Source organism: Canis lupus, chromosome 27 (genome assembly GCF_003254725.2).
Source record: "Canis lupus dingo isolate Sandy chromosome 27, ASM325472v2, whole genome shotgun sequence".
Lineage (NCBI taxonomy): Eukaryota > Metazoa > Chordata > Mammalia > Carnivora > Canidae > Canis > Canis lupus.
The window spans coordinates 32,347,231-32,370,516 of NC_064269.1; the positions used below are offsets into that span (position 1 = coordinate 32,347,231).

At 33.8% G+C, this 23,286-nt stretch overlaps 1 protein-coding gene across 11 annotated transcripts in view; it reads right to left on the bottom strand.

Moving 5' to 3' along the window:
* Positions 1–23,286, bottom strand: part of LOC112665425 (activating transcription factor 7 interacting protein) — a 111,724-nt gene that overhangs the window by 53,661 nt on the left and 34,777 nt on the right. For 4 of the 11 annotated variants that reach the window (XM_035706998.2, XM_025455157.3, XM_035706997.2 and 1 more), the window contains exons 1-2: positions 18,339–18,387; positions 2,635–4,163 (exon numbers count right to left, since the gene is read on the bottom strand). In XM_035706998.2, the coding sequence (XP_035562891.2) occupies positions 2,635–4,163; positions 18,339–18,379 (1,570 nt within the window). In that variant the 5' untranslated portion in view covers positions 18,380–18,387. Of the gene's footprint in view, positions 1–2,634; positions 4,164–8,521; positions 8,621–10,194; positions 10,302–18,338; positions 18,388–23,286 lie in introns of those variants that run through there. The other 7 variants (XM_025455162.3, XM_025455165.3, XM_035707001.2 and 4 more) reach the window with 4 other exon arrangements.

The following is a 23,286-nucleotide window of genomic DNA, read 5'->3' on the forward strand; positions in this document are numbered from 1 at the left end:
ATTGTGGAGTCCTGAGATTCAGCCTTGTGCCTTGGGCTCCTTGCTCAGCAGAGTCTGCTGCTGCTCCCTTTCCCACTACCCCTCCACCACACCCCACTTGTAATTTCTTTCTCACGTTATTCTCTCTCTCTCAAATAATCTTTTAAATTAAAAAAAAAAAAGTAACCAAAAATAAATGCAAGTTTGAATTTTCAAAGTATGCAACATGGATGGGTGGCTTAATAGTCATCTCTTGGCATTTAACAGCATTGAGTGGGATGGTCTCTAATATCAAAACCCTGGCATAAAGGTAAAATGTATAAACTCATTAAATGACAATCTGCAATTTGCTATGAGTATTAAAAGGTTTTCTAAGTACTTATCCCAATACCACTCTCTCTATAAATACTTATTAAATGAAAGAGTTAAGGTCATCTTACATATGGTTACTTATTATCTTTCCAAAATCTAACTTCATTATGTCATTCTCCTCTGCCTGAAATCATCTAATGGCTCCCAAGTACTATCAGAACGCTTTAGCATTGTAACCAAGGTTCTCCATGATACACTTCTCTCACATTATTGATTATTCACTCACTCCACAAATATTTACTGAGCACTGATTATAAGACAAGCATTATTTTAGCCTTAAGATGATGGCTCAGAGCAAGTGTGATGATAGTAGATGATAAAACAGACTGAATTCTAAAGCTACTCTGAAGGCAGAGCCAATGAGATTTCCTGATAGACTGATGAGATATGAAACACAAGAAAAAAATAATGCTTCCAAGATTTTTGGCCTAAGCAAGTAGGATGAAGCTACAATTAAGAGGGATTATTCTTCACTAAAACCCTGTATTATACATATAGTGAAAAGAAAGCGCTTTCCTAAATGCATCTATGTTTTTATAAAGTTACCCTTTTCTAAACTCCCAGAATACCAATTTACCATTATTACTGTATTCACAGCCTTGTATTTAATGTCCTGCGATTGAATTCTTGTCTGCATTCTAAGGGCAAGTACTAAATTTTATCTTTAAACCCCCAAAACCGGGATCCCTGGGTGGCGCAGCGGTTTGGCGCCTGCCTTTGGCCCAGGGCGCGATCCTGGAGACCCGGGATCGAATTCCACATCGGGCTCCCGGTGCTTGGAGCCTGCTTCTCCCTCTGCCTATGTCTCTGCCTCTCTCTCTCTCTCTCTCTCTCTGTGACTATCATAAATAATAAATAAAAGAAAAAAAAAATTTAAAAAAAAAAGACTATTGTTTAAACCCCCAAAACCAAGAACAGCCTGGTTTGTCTCTCTATAACGCTTCAATAAATGAATAAATGATCTTTGGAAATGAAGACATCTTTTAAGAAGAAAAAATCTTTACTTCCAAAAACTGGTAATGATATATTGGGGGGAAAAACATCCCTGAGTCTCCTAGGCCTGTCTCTTATTTCTTCTGAACAAACTAGAAATCAAATGCTGTGTTTCATGCTACACAAGGTCACTCTTCTCACAGAGTTCTAAGGCTAAGAGTCTGGTGATACAATAAGAACATAAAGGTATTAATGCCACTCTCAAAAGAGTTGAGGAAATTTCAAATAGATTTCATGTTTGAGTTTGATCACAAAAGCAAAATACAATTTTTCTCATTCCTTGGAAAGATAGGCTTTTGAACCAATATGAAGTTTATATACCTTTGATATAAAAGGGTTTGGAATTAAATCAAAGTAATAGGGATCCAACAAAAGAGAAGAACACAATCGAATAAAACAGAACTAAGTTACAGAGAAATCATTCAGAAGATGCAGAGGAAGAGAGTAGGTTGGGTAGAATCTGGGTAGAATCAAGAAGACTGAGGAAGCAAATGGATGAAGTCTTTATGAAATAGATTATCAGTCTTCAAGGTTTCTGGATTCTAGCAATGGTTGTGTCATTCTGTAGACAAGGAATATTAGAGGAATCATATTTCACGAGAAAAAATTAATTGTAAAATGTGATGTTACACTTGAAGCAAATAATTTAAACCAGTAGGCTTTTACATTGTAAATTGCTTGGATGCTAAGTAATAGCAAGAACAACTGTTAGAACTTTGATCAATTATGTACTGACTTGAAATTGTTATCTCATGTGTTATGTTGGGTCTATCTTATCTCTATCCTAGACTAGAAGTCCCTTAAGGTCAAGGGCCATATTTTCCTATTATTTTACCTCCCTTCTTATCCATTCACATAATATTGCTCACAGAGTGGGTATAAATCTAAATTCTGTTAAGAATCTATGAAGTTGGGGATCCCTGGGTAGCTCAGCGGTTTAGTGCCTGCCTTTGGCCCAGGGCCTGATCCTGGAGTCCTGGGATCAAGTCCCATGTCAGGCTCCCTGCATGGAGCCTGCTTCTCCCTCTGCCTGTGTCTCTGCCCCACCCCCACCCCTCTCTCTCTCTCTCTCTCTCTCTCTCTCTCTATATATATATATATATATATATCATGAATAAATAAAATCTAAAAAAAGGAATATATGAAGTTTAGAGATCAAGAGATCATTCTAGTCACCATCGTTCTCAACTTTCTCTGCAGCTAAAAAAATTTAAAAATTCATAAGAATGCTATATTAAGCAATTTATTAAACCTAATCAAAATATTTAAAACTTAAGTAATAATGCTAACCTGGAGAGCATGTTTCATTTTGTGATATAACTTCAGACTCATCTTTTTCACCAGAAAGATCCTCTTCATCAGAGAGGACCAAAAAGGCTTCTTTTGGCAAACTCTCACTGCTTTCTTGTTTAGATGGTGAACCAAAAGAACCTTCCATCTTCTCTTCCAAATCTGGATTGGTCTCATCAATTGGAAGGAGAGAAGTTTTAGAAAAGCAAGTAAGTTCATCTTCAGCAGGTGCAAGCTTTTCCAAAATAGGAATAATTTCATCTGTCTCCATAGAATCTGTATTTTCCAAGATAATTTCATTTTTGTCATCTTTTATAATATTTTCACTAATGGTTTCTACAAGGTCTGCAGAATTTTCATCTTCATTCTTTTCACTTTGGTCAATTTCCATACTGCTGGAGATAGCCTCCTCTCTAAGAGCAGGTTCTGTGACAGCATCTTCTTTTACCTTCTTTTCATTCTCAGGAGGTAGATCTGAACAAATAACTGTATCATCTGTTTCTAGGGTTTCTTCATCAGCATCAATATTACTATCAGCTTTATTTTTCTCATCCAATGAGAAAATTTGGTCTAACTTTTCATCATCCCCATTTTTTTCAAGAAAATCATCACCTTTATTGCTACTAAGCTCTGTACTGTCAGTTTCAGGAACAGGTTCACAAACTGGTACAGAAGCTGGTTCAAAGGTGGGATCAGAGGTTAGTTCATCAGAAGTGGGTTCATTAGAGGCCAGATCACCAGAGGTTGGATCACCAGAGGCTAGATCACCAGAAGCCAGATCACCAGAGGGTGGATCATCAGAGGCCAATGCTCCAGAGGACAGATCACCAGAGGCTGAATCACCAGAGGCTGGATCACTGGAGATCGGTTCACCAGAGACTGATTCATCAGGGACTGACTCACCAGACACCAATTCACCAGAGAATGGCTCACTGGAAACTGTTTCACCAGAGACTATTTCACCAGAGGTGATATCACCAGAGGTGGGATCGCCAGAGGTGGGATCACCAGAGGCAAGATCACTAGAGGTGGCATCACCAAAGGTTAATACTTCAGAAGCCAGATCTTCAGGGGTTGAATCTCCAGATGCTGGATCTCCCATAGCCAGATCAACAGAGGCTGGCTCATCAGAAGCTGGTTCAGCAGTCAGTTTACAAACTAGTTCAGGAGCTATATTATTAGTAGACAAAGGTTCATGCTTTAAATCATCATCCTGCTTGTTTTTTACATTAACATTTAAGGTACAGGACGTTTCTTTCCATTCTGATTTACTTTTTTCAGGGTCAAAACAAAGCTCTTCAATGCCATTCACCTCTTCTTTGTCATTAATATAATCCATATTTTCCAAAGGTGAGGTTGGGTCCAAATCTCCATTTTCATGGTTGCCATTTAACAGCTTAACATCAGCTTTCAACAGTTCTTCTTTGACCTTGTACACTGCTTCAAGTTGCTGACGATCACTCACTCTCATTGTTTTTCGAGCCTTAAAGACTTTTTTCTGAGGTTCTTCTATACTATCCATTTTGAATCTTTAAAAAGAGAAAGAGAGAGAGTTTAATAATTGAAACAGAAGCCACCTAATCATAGATGAACTGCAAACTGATCTTAACAAGCAAGTAGGCCTTAATGTAATTTTGAAATAATGACATATAGAAAGCATAATAATCCTTGCTATGTGTTAATTTTCATATTAATTGGGCTTATGTAATGTAAAATTGATGACAGGTATGAACCATACATAGAAGATCAATCATCATGAAGTACTAAAAAAAAAAAAAAAAAAAAAAATGACTAGCTTTTTTGGGAGGACAGCAAGAGTCAGTCTTTAGAGCCACTCTTGGAGCCGAATTGTAACGTCCCCTCTTCCTCCACTTCCCATTTTGCAAACAATTAAGGCCATTCATCCCATTAAAAAAGAAAAGAAAAGAAAAAACAAGACAAGAAAGGAAAAGAAAGAAAGAAAGAAAGAAAGAAAGAAAGAAAGAAAGAAAGAAGAAAGAGAGAGAAAGGAAAAAGTGACTAGTTTCTAGTTTTCTCAGTAAGCTAATGAATTCAGAATCTAGAGGATATAGTAGCATAAAAAAAGTAAATGCAGTAAAAAAGTAGATGGAGAAAGAAAAATAAAAGTATGAGAGACCAAAAGCAGTAGAGGAATGGGAAAGAGATATACAAATAAGGAAAAAAAGAAAGGAAAATTAAGGAAAGATGGCATTTGCAATCAGGCATATCTAAATTAACAGTACTATAAATATATTTACAAAAGATTACCATCCAAAAATTGCTAAGATAATTCTCAACAGGAAACATTCACATATCATATATTTGCAAATAATGTATCTAAGAGACTTGCATCTAAAAAATATAAAATACTATTACAACTGAATAACAACAAAAATAACCCAACTTTAAATGGACAAAGTAACTGGGGTGCCTGGGTGGCTCAGTCATTAAGCACCTGACTCTTAATTTCAACTCAGGTCATATCAGGGGTGTGGAATCAAGCAGGGAGTCTACATGAAAAGTCTGCTTGAGGTTCTCTCTCCCTTTCCCTTTCCTCTGCTTCTCCCCACCCACCTGTGCTCAAGGGAACACAGATCCGTGCACGTGTGTGCATGCTCTCTCAATTTTTTTTTAAACAGACCAAGTAATTGAATAGACGTTTCTCTAAAAGATATACCAATTGCCAATAAACCAATGCTAATAAAACACTAAAAAATGAAAAGATGCTCAACATTACTAGTCATCAGAGAAATATAAATCAAACTGCAATGAAATAACACTTCATATACACCAGAATGGCTATAATCAAAGAGAATAATGAGTATTGGTAAAGACACAGGCAAACTGGAACCCTCACACAATGCTTGTGGGATTATAAAATGGTACAGCTGCTCTGGAAAAGTCTGGGAGTTCTGCATCATGCTAAACGTTAACCATTAATTTTCTATATTTCCTCTTTTGCAATACACATAAAGCTATAAATTTCCCTTTTAATGTTGCTTTAGCTGCATTGCATATTTTGATGTGTTACATCTTCATTGTTGCTCTGCTAAAATATTTTCTAATTTCTCTTGTGATTTATTCTTTCACATGTTATTTAAAAGTTGCTTTAAAAAGGCATATATTATGAGTATGTGAAGCTCATTAAAAAAAATACAAGGTTGGTTTCATTTTTTAAAAAATGAAGCAATGTAGATTATAAGTGAGTCATGAAGCATTATGGCTTTCTTTCAGGCCCAACCAAGGTGTCCATCTGATAAAATATATTATTTTCATATTACAATGTCTCGGAATGTAATCTTATTTAGACAGAATCTTTGCAAAGGTAAACAAGATAAAGTAACATCATTAGGGTGGGCCCTAATCCACTATGGTTGGTATCCTTATAAAAAGGGGGAAATCTGGATATAGATATGCACACAGAGAGCCATGGAAAAACTGGAGTTTGGCTATCGCCAAGTCACAGCTAAGAGACAGGTCTGAAATAGGTCCTTCCTTAATCCCTGCATGGCCCTGGATTGCCTTCATTTCAAACTTTTAGCATCTAGAACTATGAGACAGTAAATTCCCTACTTAAGTAAAATAAGTAAGTAAGTAAGTAAATAAATAAATAAATAAATAAATTTCAAGCAATGAATTCAAAATTCATTGCATAAACAGAACAGAGGATGAAAATAAACACAAGATCATATCTAAAGATACAGTACATTCATTTGACAAAATTCAACACTGACTCATAATTAAAACTCTCAGGAAACTAATAGAAGAAAACAAATGTAATAAAGTTATCTACAAAAAGAAAACTACAGATATAATACTTAATGGTAAATCAAGATCAGAACCAAGACAAGGATATTCCCTAATACCATTTCTATGTTAACATCTAGCCAGTGCAGTAAGGCAAGCAAAAGATGCAAGGGTTTCATCCTGGAGAAAACAACGTCACTAGTCTATAATGGAATAAAACGGAAGTCTTTTATGCACTCAGATATACAGGAAGCAAGGATATTGCTTTCACACTGGATATTTACCTGTAGGAATGATGGTTGCATACACTTGCTCTGGCTGCGGGGGGTGGGGGGAGGGCTCGGAGAAGCAGCCTCTGACATCTGGGAACTTAATCTAAGGCTCACAGCTAGACCTCATTGTTACAAAATTGACTTGAAGCCATGTGGTTCTCCTTTTGAACATAACATCACCTCAATGTTCACATTAGACAAGTTCAATGTGCAACCTATAAAATATCAAACCTCTCTCTCTCTGACTAAATAAGCATGGCTACTTTGTTTTTAGTCAGTTACAGCTTTATTTCTGTCCTCCCTTACAGGTAAGATTTATTGAGATAACCAAGCATAGAATTGCTCCTACTTTCTGATAGCCCCCAATCCAAAGTAAAGCTCTATTTCCTCAAACTCTCCCCCAAATAACCCGATCTCTACTATATTAAACCCATAGCCTTGTTTCTAATATCCTCTTATTGACTGATGTGCCTCAGTTTCCCCCATGATAAGCATTCTTCCTCACTGCAACAAATAATAAATCCAACATGTTCAATTACACATCTGATTCTGGTGTTCCATTGTTCTCTTTGGCTGAAAGGCATAAAACAAAGCCTAGCCTATTTGTTAGAGGCCAATACAGCCTAAGAACCTATCACTTTGTTACAGTACTTCTAGAATGTGGTACAATCTGCATTCATTTGCTCACTTTAAGCTAATTACTTACAATATATTTCTTAGTCTTCCTAGTATTTTAATTATGGAACTCAGTAAAACTATTCAGAAAAATTATCTTTCAATTGAACAGAAACTTCAATGCAAAATTATCATAGGCACTATTTTAAGGGCTATTCATTATAGTATACCATTTAAACTTCAAGTTTTTTCCCACCCACCATCCATTCCAAACTTATACTCACTGAAAATTTTTCTACAAAGAAGATGCAATGCAAATTTTGTAGTCACTTTTTCTTGCTGACTCCAAAGATAGAAATAATTAAATTTATAGCATAAGGAGTATGACTACCTTTTAAATATTTTAAATACTGAACTGCAATTCTTTTGGCCTCTGATCTCATAATAGTCCCATTGCTCAGCTGTTATATGGAAGCTGACAGTTACTGACAGGTACATTAATAGAAAGCATTTCCTCTTTAAAAAAAAAAAAAAGTAAGTCTATTTTCATAATTTTTAGCAACTCCTTTAAGAACATAAATTCAGCAGAAAGAAATATGGATTTCAATTCCAGCTCTCCCATGTATTTACTATGGCACCAGGCAAGTTTCCTAATTTTAGTTCAGCTATCTTAGAGAGGGAATATCACTAACAGTACCTGCCACAGAAGTTGTAGTCATGATTAAATGAGATTCTATACATTAAGCACTTAGAAACCAGCGAACACTCAATAATGTTATCATGATTGTCTATGTATAAGAATATTTTCAGACATAAATTAGAGAATCTGAGACAAATTTCTCTTAAATATTTCTGGTATTTTGTAGAGAAGTTAGATAATTTAACATGCAAACATGACTTTAAAAAATTGCCACCATGAAATAACACTTAATAAAAATAAATATCATTCAAGCAAGCTGGTTTTACGAATTAAATCGCCATTCAATTCAGTAATAACAAAGTACTGTACAAAGAATTACAAAATAACTACCATCTATACCCACAAGGGAGCACACTACAGCCATTTACCACATCTTTTATGGGTTCTAAGTATAATGAAAAACAGACAAAGCATAAGGAAGTAGCATGAACAACCAGTTCAAACTAGTTCAGCCATATCTGTACAAACCAATCAGCAGTAACTTTTTTAAAAATCTATTTTGCATAAAGAAAGTATATTTAGGAAAGATACACATTAGAAAAGGGTATGTTACCTGCAAACAAGTCTCCATGGCTGTACTACTGGAACAATACATTTCTAAGGATCATTTTAATACGTCATCTGGAACTGAGATGCCATTCACAAAACTATTCTACAAAAGAAAAACTACTTTTTTAGGTTGCAACACTAAAATGATGAAGTTTTCATGACTATAATTCATATAATCATATAGTTCATATAGAAAATGTCTGCCATATCTAGAAGTAAATGTGTAAAACATAAGCTTTCTCTAGAAAATATTTTTTCATGAAGAAGATAATCAAAAAACTGTTTTTAGGTCCCTATTCTGTGTATTCAGATTCAAGAGCTCTGAGATAATATCAGCACTAATAAAATCTTTTTCTACAGCATTATAAAGGGTTTTTCACCTTTACCAAAGGAATTTATATTGAAATACCCAAGAAGGGTATGTTATCTGTAAATAAGTACCTATAGCTTGGAATTTTTTTCAGATTTTGGGTAAATTATTTTTTAAGGAAAGCCCAATGAGCCTCTTCTTTTTTTAAGTGAAAACATTTTCTTCTCTGCTTCATCCCTCTTCCACCTAAAACTTTTATTCTTTTTTCTAGCAAAGAGATCATAGCTATGAAACAACAAAGGGAAGTATTACCAAAAGCTGTAATGTCTTAGCCTACAATCTGCCTGCTCAAAAAGCTCAAGAATTTAAGTGGCTGTTCAAGAGCTGCTCACAAACTCAGCCAATCAGTAGCCAGCATCCTGATTCCTGCCCAGCAACAGGAGACAGACAATAAGGTCAGAGAAACATAGTTAAAACCTGGATCCGAAATACGTTAGTGAGGTTCTTTGTCTAATATAAGTAATCTAGAACATATAAGCATAAAATCTAAATCCATATGATACACATTTAATATATCACATAAATAAATAAATAAAAATTTACAACTTTTATGCTATTTCAATTTATCTTCCTTTAAATATCCATGAGTGTTTCCAGAAATATAAATCAACTCCCTAACTGGAGAAATAAGTCAAACATGGACAATACATAATAAGAATACACTTCTCACCCCATGGATAAGAATCTGCAAAATTCCAATGTAAATTTCTTTTTTAAAAAATCCACAGTTTAACATTTATAAAACATTTGTAACTAAAAATTCAGCAATACCTTAAATGCAAATAATAAGATTATTTTCATACCCACCTATCACTGTTGTTACAGGTTTCTGATTCCAAAAATTAATAGTATTCTGGACCCAAAGGTTTACTACATACAGCATCATAAAGTGTTTTGTTGTCTACTGCACCGAACTGACTTCGTTTGATTCATCTAATGAGATTAAAATGTCTGACTCTTGACAATTTATATTAAGTGTTGTAAGTACAGCTACTATATCTTTTTCTCCTTAACTGCCTTGCCTTTCACAGCAGGTTATGAGCTCTCCCCTTTTGAAGCAATAAAGCAAATGTGTGGATTACAACAGTAAATATTCATGTAAATTGAATGGAAATTTTTCCTACACTACATATTCTACAGTCCTTTAAACATAAAATTATAAAATAAAAATAGGAAATCTGTCATCTGAATATATTTTTTTCTCAAATTCACTACCTATCAGATTTTCTTAGTAAACAAGTTTTAAAAATAAACCTCATTCTTTTCTCCTTCAGTTACAGATGAACCCTGTAATTTTTCAAACATACCCAAGAGGGAGCTTGCTGCAGCCATACTCTTAGTTTATATAATCTCCCCATAGGAAAAATAAATCAGCAGCTGCTTCAGTACTTCGTCCTGTGAGAGAACTGAAATTCACCGTCTGATTGGCTCAAAGCCGTAGTTGTCTAAAACCAATCAGACATCAGCATCACAAACCTTGCCCAGCAACAAGGGAAGCAGATGAGGGCAAGTACTCTACTAAGAATCCAAACGGTATGAAAATAAAGGTGAACGTTTATATTGAAACTTTTTGATGAAACTGAAACATATTCATAAGATACTCCAAGATTTACAGGTTAAGTAATAAGTCTACAGGAGGGTTTCTTTGATGAATAAACAAGGATCTGTACTACCGCTTTCCAAGAACAGTTAACAAAACAATAGGAAGTACCTGGATTGTTAAAACACACGCAGTCACACACAAACACTATCCTCATTCAAAGTTATGGATACCCGATGAAGTGTACTTAAAAATAAAACTTAGCACAAACTTGCAAAACGTGAAGCAAAGCCATTTAAGTGGACTTGACATTTTTAGCTTTGACATAAGCACTCCAAGGACACTCTGGCTGTTAAATGGCATTAGTGTAACATTATTCCAAATAATGGGATGCTGGAAATAATTTTTATTCAAATTTGAGTTTTCATTAAATGGCTTAAATAAATATTGGTCAATAGGACTAATAATAGCTTACTCTTAATCACTTTATGCTCATGACTCCTAGCCTCTTTAGAAACATAGCTCTGCTACTTGATTCTTTAAGAACCCATTCTCCATTGAGAAGTGTGTGATTTTATTTCACACACTCGTATTTTACTTGAGAATTCTGTAACAGTCCTGAAAATAAAATCATGAAGAATATGCAGTATGTTGCAAAATAAGTATTTAACTCTGCTTTACTGTTTACTACCCCTTAATGAGACCAGTAAACCTGATAATGCAATGATCCATCCACTTTGATACATATCTGCACAAATTTAGTATAAAGACTTCCTACATTTTTATCTTAAAAACTGGATAACATCTCTGTTAATAATTTTCCTAAAACTTTAAACATAAGCACTACTCTCCCTACTTCCATTTAAAATCCTATAAAGATTTTCATCATGTTTCCACATTCCCTTGCTTTCTATAGGTTTTCTCCCCCAGTCACTCACAAAGCACTGGCAATATTTACTTAAGGACCCAGAATCCTCTGTGGTTCACAATTCTTCAGTTCTACTAATGCTATTGTTCTTCTCTCAATTGCATAAAAATACCTTCATTAGCTATCTTACCGTCTTTTAAAAAATATCGATCGGTGAACTCTAACACTTATTCAGTAAAGTATTAAGTGATCATAATATTTGACACCTCAACAAAGAATCCCTTCTGCCTGTCATCAACCCTACAAATATCAGCTGGAGTATCAAAATGTGGAATGAAATATCCCCACACTAAATTTTTAGAAGATGATCAACAACAAAAGAAACAGGGAATTTCTGTACCATCAATTTCTTGGACAAAATAAGATCAAATCATGCTCTTGCAATTTTGGTTACAATAAAACTAGAATGGTCACTGGAGTCTAACTTGTTACATTCACTGCCATGTTTTGAGAAATTCTAGGGTAGTCTACATGAAAAAATGCAAGATGCCCTAAAATCACTTCTCCAAGTATATTTCTGGGACCATTCTGTTATATAGGCAAATTAAAACTAATCGACCTGATCTAACAAATCCAATTTTGGAATACATTTATCAAATTACACCCCCTTAGAAAATTAGCCAGTTACCCATCAGGTTCCTATCCACCAGCTTGGCCCACTCCCAAACTCTACCAACTATGCAGGTAACAGTGAAGTTACAGAAGTAACTTCAGTTAAAATTCAGGAATTTAAACAAGTCCAAATGTAATTTTCATAGTTTGCTTGGGTGAATTAAAAAACTCCCAGAATGATTTATGAGAAGTTTAAAGATGTATAATCCTTCAAATGCCAGGAAACAGCTCTAACTTTTCTTATCAACCTAACCTAAGGAGAAAGAATAAAAGCTTACTTTGTTTATTAGCCAGCTTCCAGGAAATAATTTTGGGGCAACAATACCCGCCCTGAAAAATCTTACTGGCTCAGAACATTCTTCTTTCTAGGTAATAGGCTGAAAGAGCAGCACCCTCACACACTAGGTCTTGTGGCAAAGGGAAAAGACCCCAATGACAGACCCATACAATATACCAGGGTTTTAAAGCTATCTCTTAGACACAGTATATGCCACTTTCATTCATAGTCTGTTGGTTAAAACCACAGTAGACATTAAGGGGGTGGAGAAGTAAAAAGCAACCACTGGAAAACACTTCATGTCTCATGGCAAAAGGCATAAATATATAATCTAAGATCTTACAGGAAGAAATAATAATAGTGAAATATCATATAATCTACCACGTTTTAAAAATACGTAATTATACAAAGCTTGGCCTACCAAGGATTTTTTTTTCTACCAAGGATTTCTAAACTAACAAAACTGGATCTACTCAATGTCTGTTCTAACATTAGCATAACAGTTGAAATAGGATATATCACCCTAACCGTCTAGATTTCAGGTTGCTCAAGTGTAAAACTGAGATCAGACCAAATGCTTGCTAAATTCCATTCTAGCTCAAAGTTTATATAACTTTACAAACGTCTAGTTATACTGCTCTTTTTGTAATTAATTTTTCATTATAAAATAGTGTGAACATGCAAAATTCTGATATAACAACTATGTGTGTACCCATCACCCAGGTAAGACACAAAACAATTAGGGAAAAAAAACAAAGCCCTCTATATAACACTACCAGACAGCATGCTCCTCCTTCTCCATCCCTAACTCCTTAACACAAGTTAAACATAATCTTGAATTCGATGCTTATTATATTTAGGCATGACTTACACTTTTTCTATATTATAAATTCCTCTTTTTGTTAACTAAACAATATATCTTAAAGGTAAAAAAGACACTGATATTTATCCAGGGGCAAATACATGTCAGACACTATACCAAGTCATAGTCTTTTCTCATTTATTTGACAACTTACATACATTCACATCTACATATGATCTGAATGAATACACCAATAACCATGCTGCTAACACACATTTCTTTACACAGTAATTTTAACATGGTAGGGTCAACCAGACACCCAATTCAGTACCAAGTTGTTTTTATTAGTATATATGCCCTTCTTATACATTTTATCCTTTAAATTTTGTTACCACAGAGTGTTCTAGAATGTTAAGCAATAAACAACAGATAATCCTTGATTAGTACAGGTGTGAACTGCATGGGTCGATTTATATGCAAAATTTTTACAGTACAGTACTGTAAATTTTTTCCCTTATTTTCTTAATATTTCCTTTTCTCTAGCTTTACTATAAAAATAAAGTATATGATACATGCAACATATAAAATATGTCCTAACTGACTGCTAATGTTATCAGAAAAGCTTCCAGTAAATAGTAGACTATTAGTTAAGTTTTAGGGAAGTCAAAGTTATATGCAAATTTTTTACTGCATTAGGAATTGTCACCCTATCAACCATATTGTTCAAGAGTAAACTGTATTATGGTATTTGCCATAACTTCCTTCTCTATCACTTTGAAAATGGAGAAGTCATTCAATATAATTCCTAAAGACTATCCACAGAGTAAATGCAACCTGCAGACTAGTTCATATATTAGCTACATTAATACTACTACCAGGATCCTATATACTCGATTATCTTTTAAAAGTAACTTAGCCATAAGTCATCTCAGCAAATAACAGAATTCACTAAACAAAATATAAGGCAATTTCCTCAACCCTATAAAGGGAATTTAGGAAAAGCCCACAACTCACATACTTAATAGTTAAAGAAAGCTTTTACCCTAAGATCACGAATTAGACAGACAAAATGCTTGCTCTTACCACTCCTATTCAGCATCGATTAGAGGTTCTAGCCTGGGCAATTAAGACAAAAAAAAAAAAAAGAAATAAAGGTATCTAACTTGAACAAAGTAAAGCTTTCTCTATGTTCAATGACAAAATCTTATATACAGAAAATTGTAAAAAATCCACCAAGAAAATCATTAAAACTAGTAAATGACCTTAGAAGGTTGCAAGACACAAGATCAATATATAAAATCTACTGTATTTCTATACAGTTACAATGAACAATTCAAAAGTGAAGTTAGGGATGCCTGGGTGGCTCAGTGGTTGAGCATCTGCCTTTGGCTCAGGGTGTGTTCCCAGAGGTCCGGGATCGAATCCCACATTAGGCTTCCTGCATGGAGCTTGCTTCTCCCTCTGCTTATGTCTCTACCTCTCTCTCTCTCTCTCTCTCTCTCTGTCTCTCATGAATAAATAAATAAAATCTTCTAAAAAATGAAATTAAAAAACAATTCTATTTACAATAGCATCAAAAATAATAATAAAAAGAAGTACAAAGCTTCATCCTCTGAAAACTATAAAACATTGAGGAAGTTAAAGAAGAGCTAAATAAACACAAAGACAATGCATACTCCTGAATCAAAAAGCTTAATATTAAGAGGTCAACATTCAAAATTAATCTACTGGTAATCCCTATTAAAATTCTAGTTTTCTTTTTTGCAGAAACTGACAAGCTGATCCTTAAATACATATGGAAATGCAAGGGACCCAAAATAGGAAAAATAATCTTGAAAAAGAAAAACAACATTGAAAAACTCACTCTTCATATTTTCAAAACTTGCTACAAAGTTACAGTAATCCTATCAGTGTGGTGGTACTACTAGCAAAAAGGACGGACATAGGGGATCCCTGGGTGGCTCAGCGGTTTGGTGCCCGCCTTCGGCCCAGGGCCCGATCCTGGAGCCCCGGGATCGAGTCCCGTGTCAGGCTCCCAGCATGGACCCTGCTTCTCCCTCTGCCTGTGTCTCTGCCTCTCTCTCTCTCTCACTCTCATAAATAAATAAAAAAATAAATAAAATCTTAAAAAAAAAAAAAGGACGGACATATAAATCAATGGAATAGATCACTCACTCAAGAAATAAATCCTCATATTTATTTACGGTCAACTAATATTTGACAAGGGTGCCAAGACAATTCAATGAAGAATAGTATTTTCAACAAATAGTGTGGGGACTACATGTGCATAGCCATTTGCAAAAAGATGAATTTGGACTCCTCATACCATATATAAAAATTAACTTCAAGTGTCTCAAAGACCTAAATTTAAGAGCTAGAAGTTTTAAATCTTAAAGGAAAGCATAAATATACATCTTAGAATAGGCAATATCTTCTTATATATGACCCAAAGAGAACAAGCAATGAAAGGAAAAAAAAAAAAACAACAGATTAACTGGACTTCCATCAAACTTTAAAAACTTTTATGATGCAAATGACACATCAAGGAAGTGAAACAACTCACAGTAATAGGAGGAAATATCTGCAAACAATGTAACTTATAAAAGACTTGTATCTACTAGAACATACAAAAACTAAACTTATAACTCAATAATAAAAAAACAAATAACCCAATTTAACATTGAACAAGGACTTGATATTTCTCCCAACGATGTATCAATAAACAATAAACATGAAAAGATGCTCAGTATCATTAGTCATAAGAGAAATGCAAATCAAAGCAATGAAATATCACTATATATACACATCAAGATGGCTAAGATCAAAGAGAGAAAATAACAAGTGTTAGCAAGGATGTAGAGAAACTGGAAACCTCATACAATGCTGGTAGAACTGTAAAATGAAGCAGCTGCTTTGGAAAACAGTCTGGTAGTTCCTCAACATGTTAAACATAGAGTTGGCGTAAGATCTAGCAATTCCACTCCTACCTATATACTCAAAAGAAATAATAACATATGTCCACACAAAAACCTGTACACAAATGTTCATAGAAACCCTATCCGTGACAGCCAAAAAGTGACTATTCATGATAGCCAAAATAACCCAAAAGTCCAACAACTGACAAAATGTGTTATATCCAAAGGAACATTATTTGGCTATAAAAAGAAATGAAGTACTGATAAATGTTACAATGTGAATAAACCTTGAAAACAGTGCTGAATAAAAGCCTGTCACAAAAGGCTACATGTTGAATGATTCCATTTATGTGATATGTCCAGAATAGGCAAATCTATAAAGACAGAGAGCACCCCGGTGGTTGCCTAAGGTTGAGGAATTGGGGAAACACAAAATGGCTGCTAAAGAGTAAGGAGTTTCTTTATAGGACAAAAATGTTCTAAAATTAATTGTGCTAATAGTTGTAAACGCTGTGAATATCTTTCTAAGATTTTATTTATCTGAGAAAGAGAAAGAGAGCACATGGGCAAGTGAGGGGAGGGATAGAGAGAGAAAGAAAATCTCAAGCAGTCTCCACACCAAGTGCAGAGCACTCCACCCCATGATGCTGAGACCATGACCTGAGCCAAAATCAAGAGTCCAATGCCCAACCAACTGAGCCATCCAGGTGCCCCAACTGTGTAAATATTTTTTAAACCGCTAGGTTATACACTTTAAACAAGTGAATTGTATGGTATATGAATTATATCTCAAATTGTTCTTTAAAAAAAAAATAGAATTACAGTGAATTTTTGTTTTGTTTTGTTTTACCTAATCCCCCTTTACTAGGTCACACTTCAACACACATAAAACAACTATACCAAGGGAACTGAATGTTGGGTTATACTTTAAGCAGTTTACATTTCTGGGCCAAGAAGTAGATCTATAATCATACAAGAGATGAGAGGCAATATACATAAAATAATGGCAGCCTTATTCACCTGTACTAAGCTTAAATAAACTAGTTATTTTTTTTTTCCCTGTATTAAATGGAACAATTCCTTAGTATGCTTATCTCACAGAATGGTAACTATGGGCATGAGATGCTCATATGTGGTAAAAAAAAATAATAATAATTAATAAATAAAAATCTATCATAAAAAATCAAAGAATACTACTGAGCATAGTACAGATAAACACTCCATATATGTATATTAATAAAATCTACACATGCAAAACTAACAAAAGAACTAGAAAATCTTAAATAAAACAGAAGCCTTTGCTTCTATTACAAACTGGCACTATAACCAAAAGACCTTCTATGTAATTAAGGTTGATAGATTTGTTTTAAAGTGAGGTATATTTAGTGAACGTTCTGGAATTACATAAAGTTTGGTCATATTTTATCAGCACTGTCTTTACACAAAATAATGGTTTTGCCACCTTTTACTGCATTTGCCAATAATTTAAATGCACCTTTTTAGAAATAATTATTAAAATGGACTTTAATGTCTATATGCATTGTTTAACAAAACACTTTGGCATATCTCATCATGAATCTAGTTTAAAACATTTTAAGTGACTATAACTTTGTTGTCAGAAAACATTTTAAAATCTGCTGGAATCATAATGTGCTTCAGAGGTAATTTAACAAAAGAATGAAAAATAAGTATTCTGATATATTAAGTATATAGTGTCAGGCACATAGTACACACTCAGTATATATTGGCTGAAAGAATGATGAACTATACACATATAACTAGTATCTAAAATTACTCTTAAATTAAAAACTAAATTACAGGGTGCCTGGGTGGCTCAGTTGGTTAAGCATCTGCCTTCGGCTCAGGTCATGAGCCCAGAGTCCTGGGATAGAGTCCCTCGTTGTTGGGCTCCCTGCTCAGCAGGGTGTGTGCTCTTGCCCTCTCCTTGCTAGTGTTTTCTCTCTCACGTTCTCTCTCACTCTCAAATAAGTAAATAAAATTGTTTTAAAAATTAAATTACCCTTTTACAAAACAAAGATAGTAATCTATAATATTTTTGACAGAACTTTAACATGTTAGCAAATTCACATACAGCACGAGTACATGAGGACAATCTTTCTTTATAGGGACTCAGGATGCTTATTTACTAACAAAAAGTAACAATATACCCACTTACACACAATGCTGCCTCAGAAAAAGTGCAATACATAGCACCATTAAAATTAATCAAACCTGACATGAGAGGAATTTTTTAAGCCTTATAAAATTTACTTAGTTTGATTTCATATTTCAAAAAATAAAATCTCCTTTTGAAAAAAATCTCCTTTTGCTTATTATTATATAATGATGACAAGCTTCTCTACAATTATAAACATACCCAAAGGGAGCCCCCTGCAGCCATCTTATCAGTTCTCTCATAGCAACAGAAACTGAAATACAGTTTGCATAGTCACTGTGGTTGGCTAAAGAAAGCAGGTTCATGTAACCAGTCAGAAAGCTAGAAATTAGACAACCATAAAAGGAGAAATTTTAAATCTGCCTGGTAACAGCCTAAAAATAGAATACACTAGTATAAATCCCAGAATAGATGTGACTATAAGGGCAAAACTACCAGCAAAAACTTTATTTTCTTAGGGGAAAAGATGTGTCTTTCATTTCATCATCTAAAATACTAACTTGGCATCTTTTCTTACTAGATGGCAATTAAAGAAAAAATGAACACTAAACTAAGGTCCCCTCCAAGTCATGTGTCATTGTTCACATTATTTACTTATATATAGGTATATGTGTGTATATATGTACATACATATTTAAGCATTTTTCTTTTTCAAGAAAATGATGAGGCATCTTAATCACAGCTCTAAAACATTCAAGGCTCTATAAAAATCTCTCAAAGTCTGAATAGCACTGCACTTTTCCCTATCACTTTGTCTTTGAAATTATTTAGGAATCTGAGTTATGGGTAAAAGACCATTTACCGTATACTAAAAAGACAAAGATTAAATAATTTATCAAAGCAGACCTCTAAATAAAGTAAAGGTTATGCCTTTGTTCATGTCAAATAAAAGTTAATTAACATATAAAATTATAATCTATAATACTATTTTTGATTTTTCAATTTTGCCAAGTGCAATAATGCTAAAGTTGACAATGCCTAACATTTCTTGTTATTCCAGATAACAGAACCTATTTCATCATTGTAATTTTCCAACCTAATTGTGCTTAACGTAAATGGTTCTTGTACATTACAGATTATGTAGTACATGTTAATTCCTAAAGATCATAATATGCAGTCTAATGTAGTAACTACAAAGACTATCAGCTAGTAAGAAATCACCCAAGTCATAAAAAAGGAGGGAAGAAGAAAAGGAAAAAAAAAATTTTTTTTAAACTTCAAGAAATTAAAATTATACTTGCTGAAATAAAAGGCTGGTCAGACACTCACATTAAAACAAATACTATTGGGATCCCTGGGTGGCGCAGCGGTTTGGCGCCTGCCTTTGGCCCAGGGCGCGATCCTGGAGACCCGGGATCGAATCCCACATCGGGCTCCCGGTGCATGGAGCCTGCTTCTCCCTCTGCCTATGTCTCTGTCTCTCTCTCTCTCTCTCTGTGACTATCATAAATAAATAAAAATTTAAAAATAAAAAAATAAAAAAAAAATAAAACAAATACTATTTATCAAAGTCTGTGTTTTATGCATTTCTTATATCAAATTTTCCATCAATGTATTTTAATAAGATTGCAAGTTAAATTTTTAAATGTTCTCTTTGAGCACTATTTGTTATCCAAAATGCAAAGTGAATTATTAGTATATTTTAACCAGAAAACTTAGTTTATATTATACTAAAAGTTTAATTTTGAAAATTATATGTAAAGAACTTACTATAATCATAAATAAAGCTTAGAAACAATCGGAACGTGAACAGTTTTAAGTAACAAGAAAAATTCCAGTGAGGGATGGAGAAACATGAGCAATATATAATGAAATGAGCAAATTGAGTAATATATCCTTTTCATCTAAACATTTAGAGATAGCTACATTTTAAAATAAAGTTTAACCAAACTTTTAAAAGCATAAATACTGTTATTTTAAACACTGGTCTGAGTAAAAAGAAACTGAGCATACTGTCTTATTTATTTTTCTTACTGTTGTATGTGACTTGGATATCCAAAATCTAACTACGACTGTATTCAAGATACTGTGTTCTGTATAATTTAAATCTTCTATGTACATAGATCTTATTTACTTATCTGAATAAACTATAACCCTCATCACAAAGGAAAGCAAAATGAGTTGCAATTAGCATGGGAGAACATAACAAATGGGTCAAATTTTGTATCAAGGCACTACAGGTTTGGGAAAATTACTTTATAACCCTAGATATATACATCAAATTATCATTTTAAATGTAAACCTCAGCACTTCATATTCTCTTAAATATTACTTAAAACCGCTATAATACTTTTTTTTTTAAAAATTCACTTATACTAGCCAGTTTTATTTTAAGAAAACAGAAAAGGCATGATGCTTGCAGAAAATTATGTGGAACAGCCATGCATCTTATGACATACCAATCTGAATTTTTGGTATGAATTATCAAAAATTCATACCAAAAATTCATACCATTCACTGAATTATCAATGACACCTCGGTGTTAATTAGTTCAGCAACTAAAATGCCCTGGAGAAGTTTAGACAGTTTGAGAAACTTTACCCTTTCATTTCTCCATTCTCTTCTCCCTCTCTTGGCCCTCTACCTCAAGAACTCACAGGAGTTTAAAATGCCAGCTGAGAGCCAGATGTTCTGGGACCCTAGCCTATGTGTACAAAAGCGTAGTTTTAATAACAAACATAACTAAAGGAAGAACCTTAACCTTCTTTCATATCCTGGGGCAAACTCAAATTCCTCTTTGTACCTATTATTTTTCTTTTCTATAGCAAGGCAATATTGTTGGTATGTTATCCCTCCTTGCAGATCTAATTAGAATTATATTTACCGTAACTCTTCACAAATAAATCTTTCCTTCAGTTAAAACTTAGGAAAAACGCTATGCTTTTGATGGCAAGATCTCTCCTGGGCATACAACTCAGAATGGACCAGCACTCCCACAGGAAGCAAACAAAGAAAAATTACATTCCGAATCTAATATTTTCTCACTAATGATGAATAAAAATACAATCTACTTGTTTCTGGCAAATAATCCTAAGAAGCTTATTTTCACAGGTTGAACTGTCAGAAGCTATTATCAACAGTTCACGATGCAATCTAAGAAAATAGGGAGTCCCTTCATCCCATACCATGAATTATCCCTGTATTTCATCTTTTAAAACCTAAAAAAAAAAAAAAAAAAAAAATCTGCAGAGATTGGACCAAAAACACTATACTTTGGAAATTCTCTTAACCACTCTCCTTCTATAACCACCACAGTAAATGAACCAATGTTCTCTACCCATTCAATACACATATTGACTGATAACCACAAATACACTGAGATCTCATGTTCTTCTGTTCTCATCTAAATCTGTTCATATTCGTTGTGCTTGTTACTGAATTCAGTTGTACATTTTTATTATAAGTTATAGAATACAATTAAATTTTGTGCAGACTAATGAAATATGAGTGCAAAAAAAAAGAGCTGCTAGATATGCATCAGCAAGAGAGACTAAGAGAGAAAAAACCTAGATGTGCAGGGGACTGTTGGCTTAGATAAATCATTAAATAACACGTTTAAGTCTAAAGTTTTCCATTTGGAATAAACAAATTAAATTAGAAGACTGTTTAGGATCCTTTAAGTTTTGTTTATTAAATAAAATTTTAATAATATCTACCCCCAAATCCACTGTTCAACTGAAAAATTATAAAAGTAGGCTGGGTTTTTCATGTATTCAATCTTTACCAAATACCTACATGGTCACTATTATGGGTCAATTTTTAGGATACTCTAAAAACACAATGTGATTAAAAGTACAAAAAAATCCTGTAAGATTTAAGTGTTATTGCATGTAGATTTTAATATAAAAGTGGAAGAGAAATGCAGGCAATAAAATCTTTCTATATGAGTGACCATGAAAATTAGAAGTTCTCTATTTTCCATTAACCATCATCTCTCCAAAACAATTTGTTTTTAATAATCAAAATCATGCTTTTGAATGTGTCATTATAAACAAAACTTCTACAGAACCCTTATAACATCTTCCTGATAGAGTTAGTACTAATTTTTATAAGCCAGATCTCTGAAAACTGATTCTGCATAAAGAATCACTCAAATTCAGCTAAGAGGGGGGAAAGAGTATGCCTTTCTTTACAATTTCAACTTCACTTCTGCTCATAACCCTATTTATAATTCAGTTACATCCACAAGACTTCACAAGTAGTTGCTAAGCAACAGGAACATGCGGAGCTCAGAGCCACTGAAATCTGGCTCACTGCCACATGAAAATATTTAACAGAGCCTAGAGCCTCCAGAATTTACAAAATGAAGAAGAAAATGAAATAAAAATTACAAAGAGATACAATAATAAATAGAGTAAGTTGCCAAACTCTTATTTTAAAAGATTCCCAAATTCAGATCAAGGACTTCATTTTGGTATTTTCAAATATTTATTATATTTCTCTCCTAAATTTTTTTGTCATCTTTTTAATGTTTAAATTAAGACTCTGAAGTTATTCTCTCGGGAAAGAGAAGAAATATGATTCGTCGAATCACCGTTGAAGGCGTAACAATTGACTTGATAACTATATTGTGCAAGAACAGCCCTTGAAGAAACTAGGAGAACAGTCTGTGGGACAGGCCTGAGACTTTCTATGTTGGGACTGTGAGAGGACAAGAGACAAGAAACTATACATTTTCTTCAAATTCCTTTGTCCTCTTATGCCTGGTTAACTACTAAAAGAAGAGATATTTTTTTTTTACTCCAAACTGCACTGTTTCTAATTGAAAGGGTCTCTAATAATTAAGCACATCTAAAAATATATTTACAAGTCAAAATGGTTAAAAAAATTAACTGTCAACTTTCAACAGATATTGAAAAGGCACTGGCATATGTTTCAACATTCGTTCACTGATAAAAATAAAAATTAAGAACATAAAGAATGCTCCTTACGCTGATACAAGCTACTTCAAACCAATGGGAAACTACACTTAGTGGTAAGACACCATAGGTATTTCCATTCAAGGCAAAAACAGAAAGTGTGATAATATACTCAATATTGTTCTAGAAATCCTACCAAGGCAGTAAGAGCTCAAACACAGAAGATACAAGAAGAAAACATTTATTCCAGAATGGCAAGAAAAGGTATCTAGAAACACTGACATATATGA